The sequence below is a fragment of the Mustela nigripes genome, chromosome 13 (assembly GCF_022355385.1).
Source record: "Mustela nigripes isolate SB6536 chromosome 13, MUSNIG.SB6536, whole genome shotgun sequence".
Lineage (NCBI taxonomy): Eukaryota > Metazoa > Chordata > Mammalia > Carnivora > Mustelidae > Mustela > Mustela nigripes.
In genome coordinates this window covers 125,112,880-125,128,350 of record NC_081569.1, presented here as the reverse complement: position 1 = coordinate 125,128,350, position 15,471 = coordinate 125,112,880, and the positions used below count along the sequence as shown (strand labels likewise).

The following is a 15,471-nucleotide window of genomic DNA, read 5'->3' as shown; positions in this document are numbered from 1 at the left end:
TTTTCAATCAGTCAGTCCCTCGTACCCACCTTCTTTCTAGCTACCTCCCCTACTGTCATGCTCATTGAACCAGTTGCCAGACCAGACTGACAACAGGATAATCAAGGTAGAGCAATTTCCTGGGATCAGATCAGTTCAGCTTCAAGTCTGAAAGCTTTAGAGCTGCTTTACCTCAGGGCAACTAGTCACCCAGTATGTGTCAGATGGGTTAAACTGAAAAAAGCACTCCACAATGAGTGCAAGGTGATCACTTCCCCCAGCCTCTAGATGTCCACGAAATTCATATCTAAATGGTAAAGCATCTTTTCTGGGACAGCTCATCTGAAATAAGCATCTGTCACTCCTAAGTGCTGACAACTGATTTTATAAACATAATGGCCTTACATTGTGCTTTCCTTTGAAAGAAAGTCAACTTATCCAAATGATTATTCTTTTGGAATGTTCAGAATTCTGGACAAGTGACAAATGACAAAGCAGAAATGATAAACCAAGACTATACATGGATAAAAATCAACCCTGACTTTGCTGTTTATTATCTTACAAACATCTAGGCTTAATTCAACCCAAAGATATAGTTGAGAATCAACACAGGAGCACAAAATTCATTTAAAGTAACTGATGATACAGGGGAAAGACGATGTGAAATGCATACACGGTTCAGTGAAATGCTTTTTGTTGCAATCAAAAAGGCACAAAAGCAGAGTCTTAAAGAGGCTTGTGACCTGATAATACTGCTCAGGCAGTGAGATTATGAACGTCATTCATTTAACGAAAGTGATTATAGTTGCTGCCAGAAAATGGTCCCGTAGTAACTACTACATATTTAAATGTTCCTTTCCAACCAATACTTAAGTTGAAATTTACTAAAAAATTAGATTTTAAAATACATGCACTGGGGGAAAAGTCAGGTGATATTATGGAAGACTTTGTGATTTTTTTTTTTTCCATTTGAAAATCAAAGAATAATTTCAGCTTCGGGAACTAAAAGCCAAACTGAGGGAGGGGACGGGACCTCTTTTTTGTTTTGTTTTTTTTTTTTTAAATAAACATATAATGTAGTATTAGCCCCAGGGGTACAGGTCTGCGAATTGCCAGGTTTACACACTTCACAGCACTCACCATACATAGCCCATACCCTCCCCAATGTCCATAATCCCACCCCCCTCTCCCTACCCCGCTCCCCTCCCCGGCAAGCCTCAGGTTGTTTTGTGAGGTTAAGAGTCTCTTATGGTTTGTCTCCCTCCCTTCCTACCCCCAAACCCCCTCACGTTGCATCTCCACTTTCTCATATCAGGGAGATCAGATGATAGTTGTCTTTCTCCGCTTGACTTATTTCACTAAGCACAATAGAGGGATCTCTTTCTAAGGGCCAACTCTAAAAACTCACAGAATGTTCAACTGTGGAGAAGACTTTAAAAACTTAAGAAATTAAATTACTTTTTACCTTGAAAAAGCCAAGACATAAAGACTCTTCTATCAAGGACATCATGATAGGGTACATGCACAGTACAGCACTCAAGTGTTTGTTCAAAGGATGGATGAATGAATGGTCGGCCACAGCAAAAACCATTCCTTAGGAATTTGGATTTTATACCTGATTATTCTTGTCTGTCAGTTGATCAAGAGTTTCAGACTGTTTCTCCAGCGCTCGCTCTAACTTCTTGTGCTTAAGCTTCCACTGCCTGATGGACTCCTGAGCTTTCAGTTTCAGCTCTTCTCTCCTCTTCTCTGCCTCCTGCCTCAGGGCCTCTGACTGCTGGAACTCGAGGAGGTACTGCTCCGCCTGCTTGGTCGCATCCTCCGCATGGTGGGTCAGCTCTGATATCTGAAGGTCAGCACGCTTGTGTTTAGCCTCACAAGTTTCAAAGTGATTCTGGATCTCCTTAAGCTGATCCAACATCTGTAGCTGCTCCTTTTCTTTGTGCTCCAATTGATGTGTTAAATTCTGGGAATAAAGCATGACAAATATTAGGAACATGTTCTTGTCAAAACTGGATGTCTAACATAGCATCAAACAAGAATCTCTAATGTCTGAGAATGACTGAAATGGGAACCACCTGTACCAAATTTCATTAGTACTCAGTCTAGAAGACATGAGTCCCTCTCTATGTATTTTATGGGCACCTAAGTTGGGAATAATTCGTTATAGAAATAGTTCCTCTTTTTTAGACTACTTCATTATCCAAATAGGGAAAACACATATTTTCTAGTTGACAGTCACCAAAGTAGAAGGACTTTTTTTTTTTTTAAGATTTTATTTATTTATTTGACAGATAGAGATCACAAGTAGGCAGAGAGGCAGGTAGAGAGAGAGGAGGGGGGGAAGAAGGCTCCCTGCTGAGCAGAGAGCCTGATGCAGGGCTCAATCTCAGGACCCTGAGATCATGACCTGAGCAGAAGGCAGAGGCTTTAACCCACTGAGCCATCCCGGCACCCCATAGAAGGACTTTTGATGAGAAAAACAACGTGCATCACTTTAGTAAGAATCTAGCACTTGGTCCAACTGAAAAAAATGTCAGTTTTAAAAACTGTCAGATTATCACAGCAGTCATATGTAATATTTCACTTTCTGGCAACACATAAATTTTGTTACAATAGAATAAAAATACCTAATAAAATATGCACATTGATGATAGAAAGATCAATATAGATAATATTTAAAGTTCATTTAAAAGACTCTCAATAAAGTGTTTATAGGCACATTAATTCCAGCTAAATCTAATGTTATAAATTTGCTAAACGTAGCTCAAGCTTACAAAAATCAGGGTAGGATAGATTTTTAAACAAACAAATTTATTTGAACTACATAATAATTAAGAAAAGCAAACCTGAACTCTTAAAATCCAGCTTCCCAGAATGGGTCAACAATACATTTGGAAATTGCACTAACTCATCATGCTTCATACATATTTTCAATTTGAAAAGACCTAGTAAGGATCTATTTTTAACTTAAAAATGAGAGGACACTTTTATATAACATTTTAAACAAATAAAAGAACATTGTAATCATTAACATTAAGCCACTATTATAGAGCTTTGGAAGGGAGTGACAAATTAAGAAATAATGTACCCCGTGTGCTGCCCCTCCTGAGCCTTACTTTCCAATGCTCAGGTGACAAAGGTAACATGAAAAGGCCATGTTCAGGGGACTAAGATGATACCGGAGCTGGACAAACAATAAATATCATCTACATTGCTGTAAGGCTCCTACAAATGCAGGCTGGAAACATTTACCAACTTTCCCTGATTCTCACAGCAGAATGTCCGGTTCCAGATTCCATTATCCCCGCACCATGGCTCAAATAAGTGAAATACAATTTCTTTCATGGTTAAAGTCATTGTTTGACATCATGGCAAAAAATACAATAAAAATAATGCCTTGAAAACAAGTTTCATTTTCAGAGCAACAGGTTTGCATTTGCTCAGTTTGCTAAATTCAATGCAGCATGGAAGAGATGAGTCACTCCTTTATCTACCCAAACAAAATAGTAAATTGAGAACTGTGCACTTGTTTGTGCGGAAAATTCTAAAATGAAATCAGAAAGCCATAGTGGTAGTGGTTTGCCCTTTTGCCCTTATCTAAAAGTTTTATCACTAAGATAGAAATCAACTTTACTAACCCGCCGTATTCGCATGATTTCCCCATCAGCAGAGAGATGCCAATATTTTTTTTTTCTAACAAACACTTCGGAGAGTGGGTACCCTTCCTACATGTTAAGCACATAGCTTACAAAATGGTTAATAAGACCTGGCTTTGATACCAAAAAACTAAATAATATAAACTGGGGAGATACTCACACTATCAGCTAGATTACAACTGCAAATGATGCTAGATGCTAAAATGAGGGACAGTTACCTGAAGGGGACTAAATTCTACAGTGTGGCTGGGGAGGGTTTCTCTTGGGAGATGACATATGAGCTGAGATCTAAATGAGAAGGAGCTAGCAATAATAATTATTATTACTACTAAAGTTTACTGAGCACTTGAGTTGCACAAAGGATTAAGCAAATACTTTATAAGAATGACCACACTTGGTCCCACTATTACTATCTTAATTTTAGTGATCCGTAACCAACTCTTGGAACCTGCCCAAGATCACATACCTAATATGTGAGCAAATGGGATTTAGACCCAGATTGTCTGGCTGGAGAGCCCATGTTTTCAACTCTTTGCTAAGTGGCCAGATTCTCAGATGAGCCTAACTCTTTGTCTGTCTGTCACCTACTCTCACAGTCCTATCTTAGTGGTTCTGTTCAGAAGGGCCATCTATGAAACAAGAGTCCCAGTACTCCCTTCTCCCCACTACTCCTCCTCTCATCCCTTTTCCCCATTCCTCAGGCCTTTGGCTTTATCTCCCCATCTGCCCAGTTCCCTCACTCCTTTTCTTCTCATGCATCTGCTCTTCATTGTCAGGAAGATGACCATGCCCTGACATTTCTTTTGCTGGCTTTAAATCCAAGTTTTTTTGACCTAACTTCTTTAATTTTCACTTTAACCACTCCCTTGTTCGCATTTCAAACTCCTTTTTAAAGCTGAAATTAAATGGTAAAACTACCAGCTCTGGGGGAATTAACAGATTTCCTGTTTCCTATATCAGGTTCCTGAGTCCTCCAAGGAAAACCAAACAGGAGTATCAGTTGATGTGATGGCATGCAGAGGCAAGCCCTTGGTGCAGAAATTCTACTGCATGCCTCTTCCCAATCCACACAGTGGCCCTTCCAAAATGGCCTGCCTCAGACCCACCATCTTTTCTCTCACTTCTAGTGTGTAACATAGCTCCTTAAAAAATGAAATTGAAGCTCTTATGCAGGACATCCCTTAAATTTCCTTAATGTACCATTTTGAAACTTAACCAATGAATAGTCTGTCCTCCTGTCTAGTCTCTGAGGAAAGGGAATCTTCCCTAGACAAATTAGCCTATCTTTGTAATTTCCTTCCATATCCATCAAGGGTTTCATACATCAATTATATCTTCTCTTCCTTGTACTGAACCTCTCTTTTCCTACTGGATCATTCTTCTCTACTATTTACATCTTAAAAAAAAAAAAAATCACAGGATGCCTGGATGGTTCAGTTGGTTAAGCGGCTGCCCTCGGCTCAGGTCATGATCCCAGTGTCCTGGGATCAAGTCCCACATTGGGCTCCTCACTCAGCAGGGAGCCTGTTTCTCCCTCTGCCTCTGCCTGACACTCTGTCTGCCTGTGCTCATGCGCTCTCTCTTTCTCTCTCTCTGACAAATAAATAAAATCTTAAAAAAATAATAAATCACAGTAATAATTTTTTCTTAATGAAACAAATTGAAGAGGATACAAACAGAAAGATAGTTCATGTTCATGAATTGGAGGAATCAGTATTGTTAAAATGTTTATATTACCCAAAGCAATCTGCAGTTTTCATGCAATCCCTATCAAAATACCAAAAGCATTTTTCACATAACTAAATCAAATAATCCTAAAACTTGTATGGAACCACAAAAGACCCTAATAGTCAAAGCAATCTGAAAAAGAACAAAGCTAGAGGTATCATGATCCCAGATTTCAAGATATACTACAAAGCTAATATAATCATAACAGTACATACTGGCACAGAAATAGGCACACAGATCAACAGAATAGAATAGAGAGTCCAGCAAGAAGCCCACACTTTCATGGTCAATTAATCAATGAAAAACGAGGCAGAAACATGCAACAGGAAGATTCTCTTTAATGGTATTGGGAAAACAGCACAGCTACATGCAAAAGAATGAAACTGGACCACTTTCTTACACCATAGACAAAAATAAACTCAAAATGGATTAAAGACCTAAGTATGAGATCTGAAACCATAAAATTCCTAAAGAAAATATAAGCAGTAATTTCTTTGACATCAGCCATAAAAACAATTTTTCCAAATACATCTACTTTGGCAAGGAAAACAAAAAGCAAAATTAAACCATTGGGCCTACACCGAAATAAAAAGCTTTTGTACAGTGAAGGAAACCATCGACAAAACTAAAAGGCAACCTACCTAGTGGTAGAATATATTTGCAAATGAGATATCCAATAAGGAATTAATATCCAAAATATATGAAGAACTTAGACAACTCAATATCAAAAACCAATAATCCATAAAAAATGGCCAACAGACCATGAAAAAAATGCTCAACATCATTAATCAGCAGGGAAATGCAAATTAAAACCACAATGAGATACCACTTTATACTTGTCAGAATGGCTAAAAAAAACAAACAAACAAAACACACACACACACACAAGAAATTACAAGGTGTTGGTGAAGATGTGGAAGAAAAGAAACATTCATTCACTATTGGAGGGAATGCAAATTGGTGCACCACTGTGAGAAATGGTATGGAGGTTCCTCAAAAATTACAACTAGAATTATCATATTACCCAATAATTCCACAACTTTTTTTTTTTAGTGAAAACACTAATTCAAAGGGATACATGGACCCCTATGTTTATTGCAGCATTATTTACAATTGCCAAGATACAGAAGCAACCCAAATGTCATTCACAGATAAATAAAGATGTAACACACATGCGCACATGTGCACACACAATGGAATATTATTCAGCCATTAAAAAAAGAATGAAATCTTGCTGTTTGCAACAACATGGGTGGATCTACAGTGTATAATGCTAAGTGAAATAAGTCAGTCACAGAAACACAAATACTGCATGATTTCACTCATATGTGGAATTTAAGAAACAGAACAAAGAAAAAAAGAGACAAAAAAAAAGACTTTTTTCCCCAGCTTTTTTTTTAATTATGTTCAATTAGCCAACATATAGTACATCATTAGTTTTTGGTGTACTGTTTAACGATGCATCAGCTGCATATAACACCCAGTGCTCATCACCACACGTGCCCTCCTTAATACTCATCACTCAGTTATCTCATTCGCCCAACCTACTCCCCTTTCTGCAACCCTTAGTTTGGTTCCAGGAGTCTGGAATCTCTCATAGTTGTCTCCCTCGCTGATTTTTTCCTGTTCAGTCTTCCCTCCTCCTTCCCCTGTGGTCCTCTGTGCTATTCCTTATGTTCCACATAGGAGTGAAACTATACAATAATTGTCTTTCTCTGCTTGACTTATTCCACTTAGCATAATTCTCTTCAGTTCTACCCATGTCAATGCAAATAACAGGTATTCATCCTCACTGATGGCTGAGTAATATCCCATTGTATATAAGAACCACATCATCTTTATCCATTCATCTATTGAAGAGCATCTCACATCTCAGCTCCTTCCATAGTTTGGCTACTGTGGACATTGTGTGCCCCTTCTTTTCACTACATCTGTATCTTTCAGGTAAATAATAGTGCAATTGCTGGGCTGTTGGGTAGCTCTATTTTTAATGTCTTGAGGAACCTCCATACTGTTTTCCAGAGTGTCTGTACCAGCTTGCATTCCCACCAACAGTGTAAGAGGGTTCCCCTTTCTCCACATTCTCACCAACACTTGTTTTTTTCCTATCTTTTTATTTTTCGCCACTAACTGGTGTAAGGTGGTATCTTATTGAGGTTTTGATTTGTATTTCTCTGATGGCTAGTGATGTTGAACATTTTTTCATGTGTCTGTTAGCTATTAGTGTGTCTTCTTTAGAGAAGTGTCTGTTCATGTCTTCTGCCCAGTTACTGACTGGGTTATTTGAAAAAACAGCCTCTTAAACACAGAGAATGAACTAGCTGTTTTCGGAGAAGGGGGTAAAAGGATGATGAGGGAAATAGATAAAGGGGATTAATAGAACATTTATCTTGATGAGCAATGAGAAATGTATGAAACTACTGAGTAATTGTGTTCACCTGAAACTATTGCAGCACGATGTATTATCTATACTTGAATTTAAAAAAAAATCACAGAAATAATTTTTTTTAATGAAACAAACAAACAAAAAAAACCTTATCAATCTGACATGATCGAACCAGTACTCTATATTCTGCTTCCTATGAAGTCAGACTCCTGGAAAGAGAAGTCTACACCTGGTACCCCACAATTTTATTCCTAATTAATTTCCCCATTCACTGGATTTGGTTTTCATACATATTATACAATTAAAATAGCTCTCATCAAGATATCCAAAGATCCTCTTTAGCCAAATACAATGGACTCTAAAAATCTACCCTAGTTTCTTTGTAGCATGTGGCACTGTTGATGGCTCCTTCTGTTTTATAAGTCTTTCTTCTTCCCTGACTTTCATAATACCCCCCTCTCTTCACTAGTTCTCCTTTTATTCCTGCTCTGTAATCTCCTTTCCTTGGTCTCTCCCACCATTTAGCTTTTAAATACAGATAACAGTCCAAAATTCTAGAATTACACATCATTCTATCTATAAAATATCTTCAGTAGGTAAGTAAGCATGTAGGTAGACAACGATACAAGTAATTTTCAATTCAGAAGCCAGGATCATTTTCTAAACTCCAGACCTTTAAATATTGAATTATATAATGATGTCCTACATCTGGGAATTCCACAGCTTCTTAATTTTAGCATGTCAAAAAAATTGAATTTATCTGATGCCCAACTCCTAACAATTAAGGTAGTTCTACTAATAAAATGGCAGTAATGGCTTTCTCTTCTGAGAAAGTATAGAAACGGGAATGGAATTGTATATATAAATAGCGAGCCAAGTTTGAAGTAACTGCTGTAGGAAAAGAGAAAATGAACAAGAGATAAATGTTTAAAAGCTAACAAACAGAAATAAGGTCACAGTTAGATAGTCTCAAATTTATAATAGACTCAAACATACAAAATTCCCTGAATATCCCTAACAAGCTCTTGAATCCAGGAGGAAAATAAGTTCATCATTATTTATTCTTCTATAATTACAGAACAACAAGAATAGGCACATGATTAACATATGCAAGCCCCAGAGCTTAAGCACATAAATTTCATTGTTCTCACATTTTAAAAATTACAAACTTTCATATTAACATATTTCATACAATAACTCACTTAGAAGAATACTTGAAAACATCATGGCATTAATTGGGTATGTAAGTATAAATGAATAGAAAAGGATGTGGTTCTAATTGTAAATAATTGTGGTTCTTACTACTGATGGGAAAATAGGATTGAATTTGAACTGGATGAACCCTGCCTCTAACTACTCTGAGTCTGGAAACCGCTGCCACTGATTTGCTCCCATCAGTCTGTCTGCATTATACTTCAGGTAAAACCTGTCATAGAACTCCTGTCTATATTCATTCCTTGGCAGGTCCTGTTCAGCCACAGTTTTGATGTTGTCTTTAATCCATCTTCCTCAAATAACAAATCAGAATAATCTAATTGTAACAAACATTTCTGCCCCATCAATCAAGAGAGTATTTTACAGAACCCTCACAACAATCCTTCACATACGCACACATCTATAGAGAGCACACAAGTAAACAAACACATCATTAATCCATTGATAAATGCTTTTAGGGTGGGCAGATATACCAAATACTAGTATCTTCCTATGTACTACATGAAATGCTAAATGAAAGGCAATTTTCTTATTTATTCCATTAGGATGATTTCCAATTCTGTTATTACTACCATACATTCCTGGCAGCCTCTTCTACCCTAAAGAACATTTTATAGTTAAACTGTGTGAAATTATTTCAGCCACTAGAGCAGAGTTGTTAAATTTCATATCGTTTAATCAAGTCTATTACTTATTTCTCACTATGTAAGTACTGTCAAAGACAGGAACTATCCAAAAACACAGAATTTTTTTTTTTTTCCCCACCAAGAATTGTTTCCAGTTATATGGGAGAAAAAACTTTGGTTCCTACTGGGAACATTTTAGATTCTATAGCTGGGCCTGAGAATTAAACCAACACAAGACAGATTAACAGGGAAAAAGCACACAAATTTTATTTAATATTTTTACATAGACATAGGAGCCTTTGTTGGGAAAATGAAGACCCTACAAAGTGGTTGGGATCAAGAGCTTCTACGCTTTTTTAAACATAGAATTTGTGGGGAAATGACAAGAAAAAGGAAAAGGGATCTAATAAGCTTCGAGGGGTAATAAACTGTGGGAAAGTGGCTAGGAAATATATGGGGGGAATCTAACTGAAGATTGGGGTTATTTTAGGTTCCTTTGTACATATCCACTTTGGAATCAACTCCCAATCTCCAGAGATTAAAAAAGGTTTTCTTCCTGGTAGAGGGAGTGTACCTTCCTCATGGGAAATATTATGACCTTCTTTAGGTAGGAAAAGAGGTCAGAGTACCTTTTCTGCATCTACTATTTCTCAAGTGCCTTCAGCTCACAATAATCGATATGCCAAAGTAGAACATTTGGGGATGCTACGTTCTGATCCCTTTCACAGCACCTTACCAAAGATTTATAAACACTCCAACTCAATCTAAAACGATATACATTTCTCTTTCATCTCTTTCTCCTTATTTAGGTGGGAAAAAAATGTTAATAAGCAGTTGTGTCGAGGGTCTCAGGTTTGCTGATAACTAGAAGGATTCCCCGGATTCAGCATATAGTCATACTTATGTTGAGATTTATTAGCCTGAGAAGATACAAGGCAAAATCAGCAAAGGGATGAGAACATGGGGTGGAGCCAGTGGAACCCGGGCACAAGCTTCCAGGAGTTCTCTCCCTGCAGTCAGAGGGTACACTCAATTCTTCCAGCACTGAATTCTGACAACGTGTGTGAGGTACTTGCTACCAGGGAAACTCATTAGAAACTCAGTGCTCAAAGTTTTCATTAGAAGCTAGTCACTTAGCTACTGTCTGTCTAGTATGGGCCAAAATCCAGACCACCAGAAGGAAAGCAGTTGTTCAGCACAAACCACACTCTTTGTAAAAAAGGTCTAAGCACCGTGAGCTACACCTTATCATTTAAGGAAAGTTTCTTACTTGATTATTATTAAAGTTCCCAGATGCCAAACAAGGGCCTATTTTGGAAGCTGACCTAAGGAAAGAGTCTCTGGTCTACTTTGTTAACTCCCTTCTTTCCAGTAGTAAAATGGCCAAGGAACAGACAGAAAGGAAAAGAATCTATTAAAGAATGCATTATAGCTGCATTTAGAAGATGATAGAACTTTCTTCCTTTAAAATTGATTGGCCTTGGCTACCAATGGCTTCCTTTTTAATTACTGCAGTGTTTGCATTCAAATTATAACTACAGACAGCCCACTCATATGAATAAGGCATTAAAATGAAAATAGAAAATGAAAAAGAGATACTCTATTTTTAAAAATTAGTATGGATAGGAACCATCATAAATTCTAGCTTTAACTGTTCAAACATCTAAGATCATAATTTCACATATGTGGATTACAAAATAAATATTTACCAACTTGAAATTACCAAAGTGGAAAAACTGGACTAGCTAGGAGAATAATGGAATAAATTTATAGAATTAAGAAACCAGTTCCGTCTAGTATATGAGGATCTTCCTACCTGCCTTCTTTTTATTTCTCATATTCTTGAAGAATTACTAAACCTACATTGAAACAATGAAATTTCCATTAAAAGACAAAAAGCAGACTACTATGTAGGTGACAACAATGATTATTTGTTCACTGATATCACTAACATACAGTGTAGCACAATTTTTCCAGTACTCTTATTTGATAGTCAATGCATACAAAGGATTGGGCACCTTAGGGAATATTTAAAAATGAAAACTTCATCCCAAAAAAGGGTCTCAGAATATTTATTTTAAATAAACATTTTCATCTAGTATTATGTACTTTGTGTGAGACCTTTAAGGGTAATGAGAAAAGAGCCACACTTTAATGACTCAAAAACAACATCCTAGGGAAATAGCAGCATATCTGGGAAAGAACATGAATCACAGACTTGAGATCAAATCCCAGCTCTGTCACTCTATGACCTTAGGAGAAGTGTTTACCATCTGTGAGCCAAGGCAACCAAATTTATAAAGAGGACTCAATAACATCTACATATCAGAAGAATGATCACCTACACAAAATCAATTGGATAAACATCTGGAAGACTCATTGATTGGCATACTTTACAAACTCAACAATGCAAACTCAAAGGTTTATTGCTAACTAGAAACAACATTAAAATTAGAGAGGTAGGAACCTTGGCCACCCAGCCAGTTAAGTGGTTGTGTCTGCCTTCAGCTCAGGTCTTCCTCCCAGGGTCCTGGGATCAAGCCCTGCGTTGGCTCCCCACTCAGTAGGAATCTGCTTCTCTGTCTCCCTCTCCCCTCAGTACTACTTGTGCATGTTTTCTTTCTCTCAAATAAATAAATAAATCTTTCCAAAAAAATCAGAGAGTTAATCCAAGACCTGTATTATAAATATGAGGAAATTGAGGGACAAGGAGATAATCAATCCAAGTTAAGGGAAGTAGTTTACAGCAGAGAGCCACAGATCCCCAATAGTCAAACTAATATTCATTCCACTTCACTGTATTACTGACTTGGATACTAGCCAAACAACCTCTTAAATAATTAAGTAAGCTACCACCATGTTCTTTCCTGAGATAGGAGGAAATCCTAAATAGGAATTACACAATCTCTGAGGCATGGATGTTTCTGCAACATTTTTTAAACTGAGAGGGAAAAAAAAAAAATCACAGAATAGAAGTGACTTGGTTAAACAAAACCAGGCATAGAATAGTTTTCCCCTTCTATATTCAAGACACTGGCTAGGCACTGAGGAAAGTATTAGATGAGAAACACTGGTTAGGACAAATATGATCAAGCAGGACGGAAGAGACATCACCGTTAGATAGCAAAGCAGAAACAGAATTTAAGTTAGTAAATTTAAGAGAAACTACTCTGATCATCAAGAACTCATAAAGAAAGGCACATAAAATAAGGAGACAATGAGCAAACTCACGTGTGAAGAAGAGAAAAGATTGGGTCACTGATAAAGGACAGGCATTTAAGACCAACAGTAGCACTGACTAGAGCCACAGACTGGGCCATCAGGGCTATTCAAGAAGAGTAAAAGTTCAAGAGGGCCAAAAAGAGATTAAAAAGGAAGGTCAGAAACCAGGTTGGGAGAATGCTGAAATCCAGTTTAAGCTTTCAAAAGTTTCTCAGCAAGGGAATAACGTGATCAGATATGTGCTTGAGAAAGATTAATCACCAAAGGACATTATACTAACACTAGGATATTAAAATATTATAGCAACATTAAAAATAATTGAAGATCATCTTTTTAAAAGCAGGAATGGACTTTTAGAACCAATTTTTTCTCATCTGAATTCAATCTCAGCAATCAAATTCAATAGAGCTTGCTTATAATAGATAAGAACCATCTATAGCATTCAAGAGAATAGGGGGAGAAAAAGAAAAACACCACTTGTCAGTCTCATTCTTTCTGAGGAAAATACAGGTATATTTCCATTTAATCAAATAAATATTTACCGCACTCAGCAACAACCAAGCTGCTAGAGACACAAAAAGATGAGTAAGAAAGCATGGTTCTACATTCTACTGCTACAGAGAACCATATAGTGTGGTTAGGCAGACACGTAACAGTTATTTTAAATAAATGTGATACATATGAGCAATTTTTCTCTCCTGTATTTCAAATTCTGCCTCTTTTCCCAATTTATGCTACCTAATCTATACTTAGATTTCATTCTTTGGTGTCTTCATCTGTCCTTATCTTTATATAACATTTTCTAACAACGATTCTTTGTCAAAAAGAAAAGAGCCCTGAGCTAACACCATTAGGTGATGGCTAAGGGAACAAAAAGAAGATAATTCACAGTTGCCAGTGAAAGTAATAAAGACAAAGAGCAAACATGGGGGGGCAGGAGGGGAGAGGCAAAAACATAGCTAGAGAGAAAATGAATGCCTATGCCAGCCAATCTCAGAACTCAAACAACAGCCAACACCAATAAAGCAAGAGTATGCACAGCACTCTTGTCCTCTCTTTCCCTTTGGTGCCTTCTTTCATGATGAAAGCGCTCATAACATTGGTGTTGTTGGGGGAAATGTGGTTGAGAGGAGAATGGGGAAGAAGGAAAAGATTAACTAGAGAATCTGATCAAATAGACAGCTCTCCCAAAAAGTCTTTTTGTGAGAATTTCAAATAACTTGATTCTGCAATATTTGAAAAAGAATGATCCCAAATTAGGGGCAAGCCAAATGGAAGTACAGTCATTTGTACATTTCTTTTAATTTTTATAATTGCTAGTCTTTGAGTTTTAGATACATCAAATATATGGTATAACAGAAATATGAAGACGCACACATCACACAATTTTTGGTGTGATGTTTACTCACACTAGAGTAAACATATATATCGTAAAATTATGTGTTTGTATTATACTCATTTTATCAAAAATTAAAAAACAAGTTTAAATATTAATTATTATGAAGATTAAGAGTTTTTATAGCTTGCAATGATGACAAGTTTATTTTAAGAACAAATGTTCTAATTCCCAAGTCTCCTGGGTTGGAAATACCATGCCTAATTATAAAGTTTCTCATATGAACACATACAAACTACAATAGAATGATGTGTTTTACAACGTAGTTTCTAGAAACCCAGCACACTGAAAGTAGCAACTACCCTATCAAAATGATACACTGAAACAAAAAAGATATTTAAAGTATAGGCAAATATAAAGCTCAATTCTTTATAAGGACAAAAATGGTGACATTAAAGTTAATAAGTAACAAACACGCCTCAAGGAGAACACCCTTCAAAACAGAATTCAATTAATTATCTTAACACTGACTCTGAACAAAGATAAGACTAATTCCAGCCCAAAATATGACTTCCTTAAAGCAGACACAAGATGCAAACACTAAGTGAACAAGGATATTATATCCAAAATGAGATGCAAATATCCCAGCAAGAGGATTGATTCAAGTGCAAAAAAAAAAAAATTATAATTTTATTTATACTTTTTGTATTTATTAAAATTAAACTCTTTTCCAGCATGTTGGAACATTTTAGGTTCCATGTGACAAGTTAATTGACGTGTATAGATGATTTATTTTTAAGTAAGCTAAAATGGACAGGAAGCTTTAAAAACAAAAACCTGCAAATAAACTACACATTGAGGGGTACCTGAGTGGTGCAGTTGTTTAAGTGTCTGATGCTTAGTTTTAGCTCAGGTTGCAATCTCAGGGTCATGAGATGGAGCCCCATATTGAGCTCTGTGCTCAGTGCAGAGTCTACTTAAGATGCTTTCTCCCTCTGCCCCTCATCCCCATGCTCACTCTCTCAAACAAGTAAATCTTAAAAAAAAAAAACAAAAAAAACTACACATTGAATATAACATTACCAGTGTATGGATAGGTATTTGTAAATGTGACATGAGGATTAACATGAATTCAACTAGCATTCACAGAGTGCCAACTATGGACACAAGGCTAGGCTCAAGGGCTATGAAAAATACAAGGCAAGGTCATGTTTCTCAGCTAAAAGAAAACCTGATTACTGCCACTGTGGTTTATGACGTGACTAACAGCAGTCAGCCCCCATCCCTACAATATACTCTCCTATTCCATAGAGGCTACAA

The 15,471-nt window shown here is 36.8% G+C and overlaps 1 protein-coding gene across 7 annotated transcripts in view; it reads right to left on the bottom strand.

Moving 5' to 3' along the window:
- Positions 1-15,471, bottom strand: part of CEP128 (centrosomal protein 128) — a 390,964-nt gene that overhangs the window by 277,356 nt on the left and 98,137 nt on the right. For all 7 annotated transcript variants that reach the window (XM_059373591.1, XM_059373593.1, XM_059373587.1 and 4 more), the window contains one exon: positions 1,595-1,945. In XM_059373591.1, coding sequence (XP_059229574.1) covers positions 1,595-1,945 — 351 coding nt within the window. The remainder of the gene's footprint in view (positions 1-1,594; positions 1,946-15,471) is intronic.